Raw genomic sequence first — 17,978 nt, 5'->3', positions numbered from 1 at the left:
CTTGCCTATGCTGATGACATAGACATCATGGAACGATCAGTAAAGGAAGTAACTGATACCTTTAGGAAGGTCGAAGCAGAATCTGCGAAAGTGGGTCTGGCGGTAAACGGCGAAAAGACCAAATTGATGGTGTCGACGCGCAAAGCGTCCATAGAGCTCGGACCAACCGTGGAAGTTGGTACCTACAATTTTGAGGTAGTTAAAGACTTCGTCTACCTCGGCACTGCCATAAACACAACAAACAACATCACTTGTGAAATAAGAAGAAGAATTGTATTGGCCAACAGATGCTACTATGGTCTAAGTAAGCAATTTAAAAACAAAGCCACATCTCGTCAAACAAAAATAACACTATACAAAACGCTGATACTACCCGTGCTAATGTATGGCTCCGAAGCATGGGTACTTGCTTGAGAGGAAAATTCTTCGAAAGATCTACGGGCCGATTTGCGTTGACGGTGAATATCGACGTCGTATGAACCACGAGCTATATAAGCTATACAAAGACATGAATATAGTTAAACGTATTGAGATGCAACGATTGCGTTGGCTAGGCCATATCATGAGAATGAGCGATGATGAACCCGCTAAAAAGGCGTATGAATACATGCCACACTGCGTTGCACGCAGAATCGGCAGGCCTAAGCTTCGATGGAGCAAACAAGTGGATGAAGAAATGGAAAGGCGCGGTATTCCAAAAAGTCAAGCGAAAAACAGAGAGGAATGGAGATCTTTTCTTAGTTCGGTCTATGGAACAAATGTTCTGTAATGGGCCAAGTAAGTAAGTAAGAAGACTCGGTAATCACATATTTTTCTTACCTCGATAATCCGGGCATCAATATTTTTTCCTATCTGGATCATTAGATTCTTATTTATTTCATTGACGTTTTCGTTCTTAACAATAGCAATTGGTGTATAAATAAGAACATTTAGTTTTCCAAAGTCTTCAGTCAAAAACTCGACTCACTAGATATCCACTGTTAACTCAGTTATACAGTCAATATAGAATTAACTATCCGAATCTGTCAAATAATTTTCTTGTCGTTCAAACATTGATGACTGGCTATGATAAGCAACAGTATTTAAAACCTAGGGTTGGGTAGCCTGGTTTCCTGGAAAATCGATGTTGAACACTGAAAGAAAATTACGTTGTATCAATGAAATTTGTCATTGATTTTGAACCAACGCACTGTGGGCAAAATCCAAATCTAGCGGGGAAAAATTAATAACTCCTAAACTAATTAAGGTAAGCTGCTATATTTTGGTACAGATGTTACTTATTTGTATTGGTATAATTACACCGAGTATGCGAATATAGCTCACCGTTAAAGCATATCGTCCTCGTAACGCTACATCCGCATATAAGGTATTTTGGGTATGTGGACCATATTTCACTGTTAATTTTGCTGTATTTTGGTATTTCGGATCTTCAGGGGGTATATAACATTATTTCCAATGATGGGGGTCTTAGGTCCACGTTTCGGTCTATCCCCGAGATTTTCATTATTTTGAATGTATTCTTCATATTTCCCAATCAAATTGGCTGTACTTTGGTATTTCGTGCTCTAAGTACACACAAAACCTCCGTACCAAAAATGTTCGACCTGGATCAAGGTTTTGATATAGTGCCCATATACATATATGTAGGTATCTCCCGATATCCAGAATTAAGAAGGTTTTAGCAAAATTTTCTAACGGAAATGGCTGCAAATTTTCTTTTCGGGTTTTTAATAGACAAAACATCTATACACCAAACATTATTCACTTAGGTTCACGGTTTGGTATATCCCCCATACAAATGTCCTTCTTTATATTACGTATTTTCATTTAAAAATGGGTTTATGAAATTGTTGATAAGTCCATATTTACATTAGGCAATTTTCCTTGCGGCAATTGTCAGTTTGATGGTGAGAGAGGTGAGGCATATGGTAACCCTTTGCCTCTCAACACCCTCTCTCTCCGACAAACTGACAATTGCCGCAAGGAAAATTGCCTAATGTAAATCTCATATAAATGTTTAAAGATTTTTTTCGGAATATTTACAACATCAAATAATCTACAATTACTTTTTTAATAAACACTACTTCCAAACAATCTGAAAAAATTAAAGTACGGTGATATTTATTTTCATTTGTCCATATTACTTGTCAATATACAAGTCAGCAAAAAAAGTCGATTTTATCACTTGCAGAAAACTCTTGGTAAATGTACCGTTATAACGGCCAATAACCATTGCAAATGCAATTCTGATTGATGTATGTTTGGAAAAATACTGCATTAATGATTTTTACTTAGCTCTTGGTCAGTTTTCGCACTTTTTCCCCGCTAGATTTGAATTTCGCCCACAGTGGGCTCAGTGGAAGAAATATAGGACCCAAATATCAAATTCAGTATTTCCGATTCAACATTGTATTATGTTTTATTAACTTCTTAGGAATCATCATCATTGCAATATACGGTGTTATACACGCAGAGAAAAAATATTTTTCACTTTTGTTGGAACAAAAATATTTGTTTTGGTTCCAAAAATGTATTTTGGTCTGTTCCAGAACTGCAAGAATCTACTATTTTTTACTATTTTTTCCGATAACATCAAGGAAAAAATGTTATCGTAGTAAAAAATAGTAGCTTCTTGCAGGTTCTGGAACAGAGCATTTGTTTTGTTCAAACATTGTAAAGCTGGGTACACATTGTCAGTTTTGAATGACAGCTTTGTTGTTGCTTGCTAGTGTGACCGTTCATTTTTGTCATTCATCATGCAGCCACGAAATGTTTTGTGGTTGCTGGACGGTTTGACAGTTATCGATAATTGTGAAATATCGACATTCAAAACTGACAATGTGTACCCAGCTTAATCCAAATCCAAAAATACCATCTTTTGTTCCAAACATAGAAAACAAAAACAACTTTCGAATTTCCGCAATATTGTGAAAATCGTTAACAATACCGATTGTAGTAACTATCATAATCTAATTTTGTTTGCAAAAAGTATTGTCAACCCAGAAAACCAGCCCAGAAATTTTTGATTTGAGTGTATATACTTCTCATATACACTTTTCACATAACTTGGATATAAATGTCGGGTATAATATTGCAATCATTGATGAACACAATACATGGTTTGCTGCATTGGCTGACAACAAAGACAAACAAAAAGCCACAAGCACCCACCACAACATAAGGAATAATTAAACACCATAACAAACTCCGGTATAACACCAAACCTCAAAGCACAATGAAGATAGAATAATGAAACAAAACAGAAACAAATAAAAACAAGAGTCGTCTCATTGTTGGTATACATCAGGGACGAGCTTCTTTGCTTAGATCGTATAGTGAGGGCGCCCACTAAGTTGTTTTTGCATTTGCTTCTCTCTCTCACGTACAGTGTAAATGAATGAAAACAAACAAAAACATAATGTGGTTGTTGCTTTTTTCACTCATACGTTCCCAGCAAACACAATGTCGGACGTCCGACACGTCTGCTCAAAGTCGGAAGTTTTTTCCGACACGTCTGACCGAATTCGGTCCGAACTCTGTCCGATTAGTCTGACGAACTTTTTCCCTCTCTCTCTCTCTCTCTGAAGGGATTTTTCTTATTTTTTCTCTTGTGCTGCTTTGGCTATTTTCATTGTAAATAAGCAGAGAGAAAATAATTGTACATGTTGCGCTCGCACATGTTGGGCAAATTGTGTGTATTTCTTGATGTGCCGATGAAGTGCGAACGAAAAAATGAGTGCTCGGGTTTTAATTTCTGTGACGGAGAACAAATTTGGTTTATTTTTGTTATGCGTGTTGATGCATGATAGTGTTTAAAGATCATTCATAGTGAACCGTTGTATACACATTTGTTTATTTTTATAAAGTTAATGAAAGTAAATATTTTTTCGTCAAACTTCAACGCTATTTCGTGGAAAGTCATATGTTTTATAAATATTGCCAAAGTTAAGTTTCTTTATACTTTCATGTATATCAACTTTTGTATGTGAAGACATGTTTTTTTTTATATATTAATAAAATGGTTTTACATATTTCACAGATCCTGTTGATAAATTTGTTGTTCCTACTTCTGGTGGGGACGTACGGATTTAAGAAAACCACTGGGTTTCGAATATCAATTCCGTTAGGTCAAATAAGTCCCCATAGAGAAGGTTAACCTTGCAAAAATCTATAATATAAACAGGCTATAAGATGATATTAAAACCCTTCATATGTTTATAGTAGGTGAACAAACATTTAAATTTAAGGATTTTAAGTTTTCATGAATTAACTGTGTACATTTTACACTTTTAAATAATAAAAACAAATTCTGTGCGAACGGCGGTAAATAAATCAGAAATTCATACAATAGTTCATCAGACTTCGGACCATATTCGGTCCGAAAGTCGTCCAAAACTTCCGAATTTCATAAGATTTTTCTTCCGAATTCGGACCGATATCTGTCCGAACGTCGGTTAATAAATCAGAAATTCATACGACAGTTCATCAGAATTCGGACCGAATTCGGTCCGAAAGTCTGCAAAAACTTCCGATTTTCATCCGAATTTCGGTCAGAGAACACGTCAACCACGCCATATGACTTTCGGTCAGAGTTCGGACCGAATTCGCATCCGAACTCGGATGTTTTTTCCGACTTTCGGATCGAATTCGGTCCGAATTCGGATGTTTATTCCGATTTTGGTTTGCTGGGTTCATACATGTCTTCGCTTTGGTTGTATTTCTGTGGTCGTCGCTGGTATACATACACACAAAAACAAAGATAAAGGCATCATGTCATACAAACAAAACTCACCATAATTGTTTTTTTCCAACACGGCATCGAATAGCGAGAGAAGAGAAAAACTTGTCGAAGAAAAGAGAAAACTATTGTCCAGTTGACAAAAACTATTTTTGGAGTTAACAAAACCCAATTGTTGGAATCACAATACTACATTTGGAATTTAACAATATCTTTACAATACATATTTTGCTCTTCGAATATTGTTGGATCAATCATATTTTTTTCTCTGCGTGTAATTGAGAAGTGGTGGGGAATGGTACCGCAAATGAACACAAATTGATAATATTGTATTTTTAACCACTGTTTCCATGGAATCATTCAATGTTGCTAGAGATTGTGCGTTAACCAATTACAGCGTTCGAAAAATGCAATAATGGAGAAGTATCCCAAATAGGAAAAGTCCTCTCCTTGATATGCTAATATCGAATGCCTTTTTGATTCATTGTAAGCTCGAGAGTCTTTAAACAATTTAAAAGAAATGCAAAAAGCAAAACAAAGGAAGGGAAGTAACCCCAATAGGATCCAACTATTTAATATTTCTAATTTATTATTGGTTTGGAAATTGTTAGAGAGAAGTATCCCCAATATGAAGCCAATATCAAATAATGCATTTCTGAACAATTGGAGAAAAACGCATATAAAGTATATTTTTCGTAAAACGAATTTGTGTGGGAGCCTTAGACCGTGGTAAATGTGACCTACTTACTAAAAAGCTTAAGGGAGATACAGGGCGTATCATTCCTTTAACATACAAAAAACGACTTTATCTCACAAAAAACCACAATAAAATTAAAAATTAATGTAATTAAATATCACACATATACATACATATATTTAATCTTAGTCGTGGTTGCGAAGCGCACCGGGTTCAGCTAGTATAGTATAAGTCCATTATTAATGATTTAAACGTACAAAATTAAAAGTTTTTGTTATTACCCGGTAATCCGAACAATTCGAAAATCTGGACACCGCCGAAACATGTGGTGTCCGGATTATCGAGATTATACTGTATGTATGTCAAAAAAAAAAACAACAATGTTCAAAAATGCTTTTGCTATGTACTAGAGAGTTCTTAATTATTGTCTTGGCTACAATTTTTCTCTTAGTATTGGATCGAAAATCTCAATGGTTTGGCTGTTATCATAGGTGGGCTTTCTCGTTGTTACAACAAACATAAATAAACATTTACGGTTTTTTGTTACTTTATTTTTTATAAAATTGTTTTTTGTAACTGTTTAGATGCCGTCAGTGTCTTAAAAATATCCAAAAAACGTGACAAAATCTGATAAAAAAAGCTTGAAGTCAAAATCGGGAGGCTCGATTTCTACTGTAGACGTATGGTCTAGTGGATTTTTTTGCTCAGTACAATCCCAGGAATCCTCAGGAAACGCAAAGCTTCCCTTAAGATGTTCAAATCGCACCACTCTAATGTTTATATTTATAAATCCACTCGATTTCAAATGCCAATTTATATATCTAATAATTTATATATCATATATCAATTAATTAAAAATTGCACAAAAAAAACTACAACAATAAATGAAAATGCGTTTTATCCTAATTATATTATTAAATATTAAAGAAAGTCGTAAATTTATTAATTAATATTAATAACTACAAATTTCATTCTTGAAAAATAATGTAGTTTAAAAACAAAGGTTTTTCTTATAGCTAAAATGGATAATACGGGAAAAAATAACAACTAATAAACAATTGGTCTGTTCCAGAACTGCAAGAATCTACTAAATTTTGTTATTTTTTTCGATACCATAAAGGAAAAATTGTTATCGTAGTAAAAATTAGTAGCTTCTTGCAGGTTCTGGAACAGAGCAAATATCATATACATATGTACATACATATGAATGTAGGTGTGTACATTAGGGCGGCCCAATTTTTTGTCTTTTTTTTTTGGAACTCCTACACCCTAAATTGTCTTCCAAAAACCTTACATATGAAATTTTATGGATTTTGTGTCCTAATAGATATATCAAAATCCGATCCGATTTTCGAAAATTTTTGTAAGATTGGTTCTTTAGTCACAACAATGTTAGGGTGGCACGGGTTAACGTTAACCGATCACCATAAAATTTCATATGTAAAGTTTTTGGATCAAATGGAAATACAATTGGGGGTAGGAGTTCGAACTTCAACAAAATTTGGACCGCCCTAGTGTACACTATACTCTTATAATAATCAATTCCATTAAATTTATCTTAGAAATATTGAGTCCATGGGTATTTTTTCAAACAGGCGATTTGATATCTCTCGGAAGATTCTACCAAAACTCTTGGCATATCCAACTTTTAACTCATTGAATACCGTCTCCCAATTATCATTTAGAAAACGATTCATGGTTTGTGAGAGGGTGGCATCATTGAAAAGATTTTCAAAATGCATATAGACTCGTTTTGGCTCAAACGATACTCGATACTCCTTCAGCCTCATATATTTGATGCCATTTTTTTCGAAAGGCTCACCGATCAAGCGGTGTTCAATTTTGGTATTAACAAGTGTTATATTGGCACGACCATTACCTGTAATAGGCAACAGCAATATACGGCCAGACATTTCATAATCGCCCAACATTTCAATGCGTCCGGTAAAACTGTCACATATTATCAAATGGTTGTCTAAATCGGTTCTGTGATGGAGAAAGAAACGACAAGTTACAAAATTAAAATAATTTTAGGATTGTCAAAGTCACACCTGTATCTATGGATTTTACTGGTCGATATCATATCAGTTACCATTACGTTCTTCAATGTTTGCCTTAGATTTATTGGTGCAGTGCCGGCATCAATCACCAACGATTTTACATGCAGAGGCTCAAGAGCGGGAATTTCAAATTCCTTATTGCCTATAATTTAAATCGGGTTTTTAATAAATATTGGACAGATTATTGAATTTGTTTTACCCGTTTTTAATATTTGTATAGCTTTGTTTACAGCATCCACTAGGCATTTGTCAAAGTTTGAATCTCTTTTGCATTTGTCAAATGAATCCGCTGAAAAAAGAAATAAAACGGGTTAATAAGAAAATACTCTGTCGTGGGCTAAAATTTAGGTACCTGACAAGTCCAAATTACAGTATGCAATATTGCTTGCGGCAATTCTCGGCTTGTCGGTCAAAGAGGGTGTTCAAAGGCGAGGGGACTGCCACAATTAAAATTGCTTAATGTAATTTGGGACTTTAATTCAAAAAAGTTTGCAACCCTTTACTTGAGTGCTTTGAAAGGGAGAAAGACATACATATCGCTCATTTACTCATAGAGTGACAAATTTTCATACTAACATCACTCGAGGAATCTGGCATAAATCAATAAAGAAGTTTTTTGAGTCTATGAAGCACTAAAACACATCAAACAATTTTTTAATTAATTTCTCGTTGGGGTCGAACTAAATGATCGAACACTTTTTTGCAAGTGAAAAAGGAAAGCCGAAGATTCAAACCCACAGAATCACCATTGTGTGACTTGGTTTTGCTGTTGGTAGCAGCTCTTCAGACATATCGGCTTTGGATGTCATGTTTATTCTTGCACATAAAATTAGGACACTTGGACTTTGCAAAATATGGTCCAAGTGGTTATTTTATTTTGTATGTAATAATCTTTTTATGTTGGGATGTCAAATTTCAATCGGGAACATAAAGCGCTTTTCTCGAAACTGATTTTTTTGATATGTGATACTCTTTGAGTAGATGAGCGATATGTGTGTTTTAATTAACTTATACTTTGATTAACTTATAATCAGCTTATTGCAATATTTTACGTGTCGTTTGGAATATACTATGTAAAATATCCAACAATAAATAAAATGAATTTACTATTTGTGTAAATCAAGAATATTAAGAACTTCAGTACATAAACGCTAATTATAAAAGTCTCCATTAATTCAACGACGACTGATTTTACTTCCTCCGATCACTTTTTAATACATGCGCAATTGAATTAACAAATTTCCAGTGATATTTCATATTATCTTTTCATCACCAGTTCATGAGTTACAGACTTCCACTCCACTCTCTTCATTGTGACGTTTCTGCTCAATTTTAAAAAATTGTCCGTTCCTGTTGAAAAATTGTGTGCTTTGAACTCATTTTTGACAGTTCTCTCTTTTGCCCATTTTACCATTAACAAGTAAAAAAGTATCAGTCGGCTTTGCCGACAGAGATATACCCTCAGCTTGTGTATATTGAAACAATTATTTTCCATAATACGTCTGTATTTAAGGGGTTTTAAAAATTTTGGGCGTTTGAACCGACAAAAATGTTAATTAGGATTGAAGATCAAAAGTTTTGCGGAGAAGATACTAAAAGGAATGGATCGACATTGATCGTTATGGAAGTGGATCTCCAGGCACAACATATAGTGCAATAGGGGGTTTTTACACTCTTCGGGCTGTTTGCTCAAGAAGTATGGACTTGCCCCTAAAAAAACGTTTACCATCGTAATTGAGGCAGCGAAAGCGAGTTGCTTCAACAAAAATCAAAGTGACTCGATATCAGATCTTAAGGTGAACTTATCCGAAATTGTGTGTGGGAGGTACCGGATGAAGTGGACAAATATAGTCCATATTTGAACCTGATCTATATCTGGTAGATATATTAGGATGTGTAAAGTGTAGACCGATTCCGCCACTCCCTTCAAGAGTTACCGTACGAACAATTTTTCCGAACATTTTTGAACTTTTGTGGGGGAGGTACCTGCAGGAGTGGACCGATCTGGCTTATCTTCAAACTATGTTTGGACAAAATATTACTAAGGCCATATTTTGGACCGAATCGGCAGATCCGTACGAGAGTTATTTTGCCTTCCAACCACCTCACACGGTGTCATAGGGGTTTTTTGCAACTTTCATGCTATTTTCTCAGGAGGTATGGACTTGCCCCTGATGAAACTTGTACTGCCGTATGGAGGGCAGTGAATACAAGCTGCTAAAACAAAAATCAAAGCGATTCTAGAGATGGCCCTAAACTGAACTTTTCCGAAATTTTGTGTGGGAGGTACCCGAAGGAGTGGACCTATTAAGACCATATTGAAACTTCATATTACTCTGGTAATATGTTTACGCTATACAAAGTACGGACCAAATCGGTTACTCCCTTCAAGAGTTATCGTGCGCACAAATTTTCCGAACATTTTCGAACTTTTGTGGGGGAGGTACCGGAAGGAGTGGGCCGATATAACCCATCTTCGAACTTGAACTAAGTTTGGGCAAAATATTACAAAAGCCAAACTTTGAACCGAATCGGGTCATCCGTTCGAGAGTTATCGTGCGCTCCAGCCAGCAGGACAGACAGACAGACAGACAGACGGACGGACATGGCTAGATCGACTCCAAATTGTCTGAAACACATTTGGTCCAAACATACTTGGGGTCTAAAACCATTATTTCGATGAGGCACATTTTCATCGTATCAAAGTGTATATACCCTCCTTAGCCTAAAGGCTGAGGGTATAAAAAGTACTGGAACCAAGCTACGAAGCTAATTTGTATGTCCGATTGCAATGAAATTTGGAATGAGTGATGGACTTTGGTCCAGAAATAAATTTGAAAAATTGAAATCGGTTAAGATTTGGATATAGCTCACATGTATATTTTCGCCTGATTTGAGGAGTTTGGTGCACCAAACTCGTAAATTCTGTCCAATTTTAATGAAATTTAGAAAATATCGCCGAATTTGGACTAGGAATAAGTTTGCGAAATTATATTGAAATCGGTTCAAATTTAAATATAGCTGGCTCCTGTACATTCATTGTATGTATTGGTCTGTTCCAGTACTGCAAGAATCTACTAATATTTACTATTTATTTTCCATAACATAAAGAAAAAATTGTTATCGTAGTAAAAAGTAGTAGCTTCTTGCAGGTTCTGGAACAAAGCATATATGATGCACCAAAGACGAAATTGGACAGACATTCGTTCGAAATTTTTTTCGCCGAGTTATATTGAAATCGTGGTGGTTTAGGGTATTATATAGTCGGTCCCGCCCGACGTTGGTCCTTTCCGTACTGGTTAAATTTAATGGTCTGTTCCAGTACTGCAAGAATCTACTAATTTTTACAACGGTACTGTAAACGGAATATTTTTGTATGCCATCTTAAAGAACTGTTCAGCCTGCAACATTGATTTTTGAATTGTTAAAAAATCTCAACTCATTTACAAGTTATCAATGTTTACATTTTTTCAGGTTGCATCATTTTCAGTGACAGTCACTGTATGTATGTGTATTGGCTATTTGTTATGTTTCTAAAGGCACTGCTTTACAAAGAAGCAGAATTAATGATATTCGTATGTTTAGATAGTACATATACATTAGGGTTAAACCCCAAAAAAAAAAAAAATACCAACCCAGTACCATGTGGGGAAAATTGTGCTGATAACGAAAACGCGTTTTTAAGTCGATTCGGTGAAAAAATGTTCCGCACCGACTGCGATTACTAAAGCCCTTTTGATATTTTTTCTATTTAAAAATTTAAATGTGCTTTGTTGGAATAAATATTTATAGAAAACAAATACGATTCTCACAGGCAAGGTAATTTAAAACAGTCTGTAACTTTCGCGAATTCGTTGCAATTGACCACATAGTCTCTAGTCCGATAGGTACAATAAATTTAAACATAAAATCCGCGAGTTTATAAACAAAAGCAAAAAATTGCAATATTGTCAAAGGTGCATTAAATGCTCTGAAATATCGAGATATGATAACAAATTGGTCCAGAATGGCTTCATATTGATTGTAAATTAGATTAAAACTATTAATAAGTTTTTACGAAAAGCGTATATTTCATTATAACAAATAAAATTAAATAATGCATTACCGAACTTCAATGCATTTGGGACGGAAACTTTTTTCGCGATAGACAAACAAGTGACGTCGTATTTCATAGTAGTTTTTCATGCTCTACACGGCTATGCGATGGTATTTTTGATATTTTCAAAAAGTGCAAAAAAGTTATAACCCTAATATACATACGAAACATTTTAGATCCAATTTGATAGATATGTATGTATGTATGTATTCATCAATTTAAATTAAGTCTTAGCTTAAAGATGACATTTTAAATGTTTATTTTTATTTTAATTCAAACGAACTGAAATCTGTTTAACGTTTGCGTTTAACGCAGTTATGGCAAGTTTATGACATTGAAAATAAATGTCAATTAAAAGTGTTAAATTGTAATAAATATTGCCATGGCTAAAATGAATATGTATAACATATTAATTTGTTAACTGACGACAAATATTTAGCAGTCGTTGTGAAATCACTGATAATAAATCAACATTTGAATTTTTCAAATATTATTTTAGTGATGGATAGTTTTTGTAAACAAATTGTAAGCAAAACAAGTAAAAAGTATCAATCGGTTTTTCCGAATGCATTTTTCCCCTAAAATATTATGTGTTTAGGGGGTTTTCTAAGTTTTTGGTAAAATTATGGATTTGTATCAAAGCGCAGTGCATAGTCCATTTTGGAAGTGGGTCTTATTTTGGGAGTCATTCCTTTTGATAGATATAGCGTCACTATAATTTTCAGCTTTATATCAGAAAGCATGGACTTGTCCACAAAAAAAAAAAACAAATCATCTCTGAAAACATGACCACACACAAGAAGTAGCTTCAGTAAAAATTTCCAAATGATCCACGAAGAGACATTAAACTGCACATAAACAAAAGTGTTGAACTTTTGTGAGGTAGGTACCCTAAGTAGTGAACCGATATGACCCATTTTCGAACTTAAACTAAGTTTGGACAAAATATTACGAAATTCAAAGTTTGGATCAAACCGGTTGCTCAGTTTATGAGAAATCGCGCGTACCTTGTTATAAAATATTTTAAAAAAATATCTGACCATTTTCTCAGGATATAGGTGCCCACTTAAAAACTTGTACCGTCGTAATACAAGTTGTTGGAATAAAAAAAAAACAAAACTATTCGAAAGCAAGTCTTAAACTGCACTTTTCCTCAATTTGTTTTAATATTCGAAGCAGTAGTGTGATCCTCTAACTCATTTTTTGAGTTACCGACAAAAATTGGTAAAATTAAATTGCTTATAATTTCGGTAATTAACGATATATTTAGCGAAATTAGCGAAAGTTCTACCGAGAGCAACAGTGTTGTCAGCTTTTATTTGAACTTTTAATTCATAATTTTGCGATTTAATGTTACCGATTTTTGTCGGTATCTCAAAAAATGAGTTAGACAATCGAACTGCTGATCTATATCTGGTAGAGATATTACGATGTGCAAAGTATGAACGAAATCAGTTATACTAAGGCTAATTCGCTCTCCATTCGTTGTTCGAACCCAAATTACGATATAATTACTTCATTTCCCATACCAAATTTAGAGAACGAACAACGATTTTTGTACATTGTTCAATTTAAATTGCTCTCAGAACGAGGATAAAATATTTCTCTTCTCTAACAAATGAGAGAATTTATCGAACTAAATTAATTATGACAAGAAAAATACAAAATTTAAATATTTATTAAGAACTATACATAGGTCAATTGAAAAAGAAAACGATGTATTTTTGATTTTTATTCTTCTTTTATTTTTCCAATATTTCGATTGTCATCGACAATCATCTTCATTGAACCAGCACAGGTGATCTCCAAAAAAATATCCCTGAAGATGATTGTCGATGACAATCGAAATATTGGAAAAATAAAAGAAGAATAAAAATCAAAAATACATCGTTTTATTTTTCAATTGACCTATAGCCAAACAAAACCACTAATAAAGACATCAGGTCAACAATAAATAACTACAACATTTATTAAAAACCCAAACATTTTTAGAAAAACTAGAATGAATAATTTTTTATCGAGCATCATTTTGTAAAAGTTTGTGCAAATTTGTACAAATTTTTGGGTTATCGAACAGACCTGGGGCTGGATTCTCGTTCTATGAAAATTTGAAATGAAAAATATTTCCTTTATTTTTTTTCTATTTGACAGTTTTTTCCTTTATAAAAGTTTTCATTTCACATTTTCATAGTCCCAGTACTCGACCAAGAGATTGATAGAATAGGTCTGTACGATAACTCAAAAAAAGAGAACTGAGAAGTATTGCAAGTAGTTGCAGGAACTTGCAAATACTTTTTACTTGCGAAGTTATCGAACAGGACTAATATGTTTAGATTTACGAAATCCACTGGTTTTCAAATGTCAATTCCATAATAAATCTTCGTCTTAAATTCTTTGGATTTTACTTGATGCATACGACATGTGACAGTGGATTTCATAAATCAAAACGTACTCTTAGAACATGTTGTGTATGCCTTAAAGCAACGGGTAAATGCAGAGATACTATACGCCCGTTATAAATCCAGTGGATTTTATGTGACGTATGCGCTATGAGCTACAGAGATTTGAAATCCAGTGGAATTCGAAAATTAAAACGTTCTCCAGGAACATTTTGTTTATGCCTAAAACCAATTAGTAAACGCGGATTTTTTTACACGGCAAGACATACTATTTTAATCCGGCGTTTACAAATGCCAGTATTAGCAAGACAATAGCAAAAATACAAACCTTTTTCACAAATACATTTATAAATTTTTAAATATGTATAGAGAAAAGTATGAATGTATTGGTGAAAATGGTTTGTAACTTTGCTATTGTCTTGCCAATACTGTATAGCTTTGTTCCTTTACTTTTTTAATGGTAAGAGTGGTAAAAGAGAAAAGTGTCACAATTGCTCAAAATTGCTCTCTCATGAACATTTTTACCAGAAAAGTAAAGGAACGGAAAAATGGTGGATCTGACAGCAATGTCAAAAAGAAACATAAAAAATTAATTTTCGTCTTTTATTTCACAGTTTTTAATTTACTTTTGTCAGAGTTTGAGTTTTTCTTCTGTTTTTCGTCTATTTTCTTCTTCATTGTGAAATAATCGTCAAAGAAAAGTCGAAAAATCAGTTCTGCCATTTTTTACGTGCAGAAATTTGTCTGGTAGCCTGTGGTAGAAGAGAAAGCCATTTTCGTTCTCCCTCCTCTCTCACTCTCTTAAAAATTACTTCCAGTTTTGCCACTTTTCGGGGTTAAGGAACGCTTTGCAGGCTAAAAATGGTAACAAATGGTAAAAATGGTAACCTCAGGTAAGTAAAGGAACACAGCTTATGTGTGTAAACGACTAGTAATAAGCAGGTTTGTGGTTCCTAGAGAACTCAAAATTTCAAATTACATCCATATCGGATAATAAAAATGTAGCTAAAAGATTTATATTTATTTATATAGGTGGACAATACGAAAAAGTTTACTTATATTCGGAAGAACATGACTAAATCGACCTTAAAATGTTTGAAATGGACTTGGTGAGATGTAGGATTGAAGACCTTTATTTCGATGAGGCAATCTTTTGTGCAAACAAGGTACATAGTATAAACATTCTTTAAAGTATAATTAGACTTTGTAGTTTCACAATTTACAAACAACGAAATATAATTTCCTTATATATTTGTCGCCATTGTTAATATAGGTCAAAAAATATTGAACAAGTCAATAACTGGGTGAATAGTCTTTTGTGTGATCATAACATAATACAAAAATTCACTGTTCATATGCTTGTATTTATGAACATCTGAATGTGCGAATGATTTTAAAACATACTTACATATATATGTATGTACATATGTATATAAATATGAAACGATAAAACCGAGGATGGCGTTGTTGTTGTCTTTGAAGTAAATTTTGAGATTTGTTTAATGTCGATTTTTAGCTAATCTTTGTGTTTGACTCGCTTGCTATAGCACCTCAAACTTGACATTGAAAGGCAACAAGATTAATTCGACTTTTATATTGAGACGTTGATAAACAAGTTTTTTCAATGATTTTCTTGAATAAATCTGCTAAATATGTAATTACAAAGTGCCGATTAGTTTCTATGTTGTTAATAAATTGTTTAATAAATATATGTATAAACATTTGTAAAAGCTGCAGATTTCTACTTCCTGTGGGAACCACTTAAGGGTTAATGACCTCAGTTTATCCCAGAAAGAAAATTTTGTGTGTTAATTATGTAGTTTTTAATCGTGATTGTCTTTAAGCAAACCCAATGTTTAAATAAACTAAAACCTTTACTACACTGTCACATAGAATAAGAGATTTTAGGAAAAACGCCATTTATTTAAAATGTATTCCAATGAATTGACTAATTAATGGTCTGTTCCTTTACTTTAGAAAATGGTAAAACCGGCAAAAGTAGTAAAAGTTGTAAACAGCTCCCATATGAATTGTATAGTGTCTGAAGTAAAGGAACGCTTTTCGAGTAAAAAGTGGTAAAACTTGAAGATTCTTGCACGTAAAGGAACAGAGCTTAAATGAGTAATTTTGCCAAAACCAATTTTATGTTATGTTAGTTACACTTTAAATGTAAATGTATATTCATATATTTGTGAACACATTTTTAAAATTAATATTTAATTAGCTGGGAAATAGATTCTCAGCTATAACCGACGCGCAGTGGTTCAGAATCGGTTTTTCCTGGTCAAAATACTGTAACTTTTCATAATTACATTTTTTAGTTTTTCTATTATTTTTCACCAAAATATGAGTGTTTTGTGTTTTTATATCTTTCTATATATTAAAAATGGTCTAACCATAATTAATTATCTATAAAAATACAAAAAAAGGATAAAAAAATAAAATATTTTTTTGTTTTTTTGAAAAAATTGTTTTAAAAAAAATTTAGGAGCACACAACGCCCACAACATCCATTATTTTGACGTAATTTTTGGGTTTTCTTAGTTTCAGTATGATTTCTATCGAATCCCATATAGACATTAAAAATCGGTGACGACAAAAAATTGGGGTTTTGGCCAGGAAAATAATCGACGCAAGCAAGAAGAATCCAGGTCCCTTGTATTAGGTTTGTACTATTCCATAACATACTGTTTTAGGAATTTTGACAATTCATCCATTTATAAATTTGTCAAAATGGAGTAAATATTTGCCTAATGTGACCTTACCTTTACTTTTAAGAAGCAATTTTTCCATTAAATACCAAGAAAATTTGGTTTTAATTCAAAATTTGGTTTTAATTGACAACATACCTATGTAAAACAATTTTTAATAAATACCGAGTAATCAGGCAATTAACTTAAAATTATTAATTAATATATAAAACTGTCCATATCACTTTGCTTTGCGAAAACGCCGATCAATATACTAAAGGTTGGTTTGCCTTTCTTAGCCAAGACATACGATTTCAAAATTATATACATACATATGTATGTATTTCCTTTTCTTCCATTTGTAGTGAAATTTGTTTTAGAGATTGCCATAAAACACTTTAAAAACAATTACCACATATTTCAAAATTAAACATTAGAACGGAATTTTATTAAGTGTAATAAATTGTAATTTGTTATATTTTTCAGCGTGTTTGTCATTATTTTATTTAATAAGTATGTATGATCATTTCAAATGTTTTATTGTCTTTAGTTTTCATTTGAAATTATTATGTTCGTTTCGTTATTATTTTTCTGTATGTAATTTGGGATTGCACTCTAGATTTGATTCTGTTGCGAAACAATTTTATCATTTTAACACACACACACACACGATCATAAACTCAGCTAAACTTACGCAAATCTTTTGCACCACAACCCACAGCCATAACCACTGCAATAATAGTGGCCAACACCAGGGAAACAACTGTCTTTGAATGCGTCCGTTTATAGTGCATGCGCAGCTCCATTTTTTGCAGTTTGTCCGATATGTTTCAACGTTGTTTTGAATTTGAAGAGCTGGATAGCTTTCTGACTGTTTTTGATGTGAAAAAAACGTTTTATTTCTGAAGTTATTATCACTTTAATCGTTGCCTATATAATGTGGAGATGTTCTCCAACTGGGAGCTTTTATACTTTACACGAACGACATGATAGACACGGACAGTGTATTCGCAAACAGACTCATGTATATCTGACCAGTGAATGTTGGTGTTTGGGATTTGTGAGTGGTTTGTTCTCCTCTATAGATAGTCGCCAGCCACGGTATAAGTGGCAAGCATGCAGAGACTCATTAAAGCTTCCCCCGGCTAAATCATACGTAGAACTAAATCAGCTCTTTATTTTTTAATAGTGGAATGCATCAATGAAATCGTGTAGTCTTCTCACTTTTGTTTTTATTATAACACACCCGAAGAAAAAAACTATGTTAAGTTTTCAGCGTGTGACTATTTAAATACATG

At 33.4% G+C, this 17,978-nt stretch overlaps 1 protein-coding gene across 1 annotated transcript; it reads right to left on the bottom strand.

Moving 5' to 3' along the window:
* Positions 1–6,341: 6,341 nt before the first annotated feature.
* Jhbp12 (Juvenile hormone binding protein 12) lies at positions 6,342–17,628 on the bottom strand. Its single transcript, XM_073963218.1, has 4 exons — positions 17,375–17,628; positions 7,695–7,784; positions 7,487–7,637; positions 6,342–7,421 (listed from the first exon to the last, which is right to left on the bottom strand). The coding sequence occupies exons 1-4, from the start codon at positions 17,484–17,486 to the stop codon at positions 6,989–6,991; spliced, it is 786 nt and encodes a 261-aa protein (XP_073819319.1). The 5' UTR covers positions 17,487–17,628; the 3' UTR covers positions 6,342–6,988.
* Between the last annotated feature and the right edge of the window lie 350 nt (positions 17,629–17,978).

Source organism: Musca autumnalis, unplaced genomic scaffold (assembly GCF_047663935.1).
Source record: "Musca autumnalis isolate F117 unplaced genomic scaffold, ASM4766393v1 scaffold_1, whole genome shotgun sequence".
Classification (NCBI taxonomy): Eukaryota; Metazoa; Arthropoda; class Insecta; order Diptera; family Muscidae; genus Musca; species Musca autumnalis.
The sequence above is the reverse complement of the archived record's forward strand: the minus strand, read 5'-3'. Positions and strand labels throughout refer to the sequence as shown.

Bases quoted from the DNA above. Each gene is read 5' to 3' on its own strand.
- Jhbp12 (XM_073963218.1), bottom strand. From the start codon at position 17,486: ATGGAGCTGCGCATGCACTATAAACGGACGCATTCAAAGACAGTTGTT. The intron at 7,638-7,694 runs GTAAAACAAATT...TTTAAATTATAG, and splicing joins TATACAAATATTAAAAACGG to GCAATAAGGAATTTGAAATT. The intron at 7,422-7,486 runs GTGTGACTTTGA...TCTCCATCACAG, and splicing joins AGTAAAATCCATAGATACAG to AACCGATTTAGACAACCATT.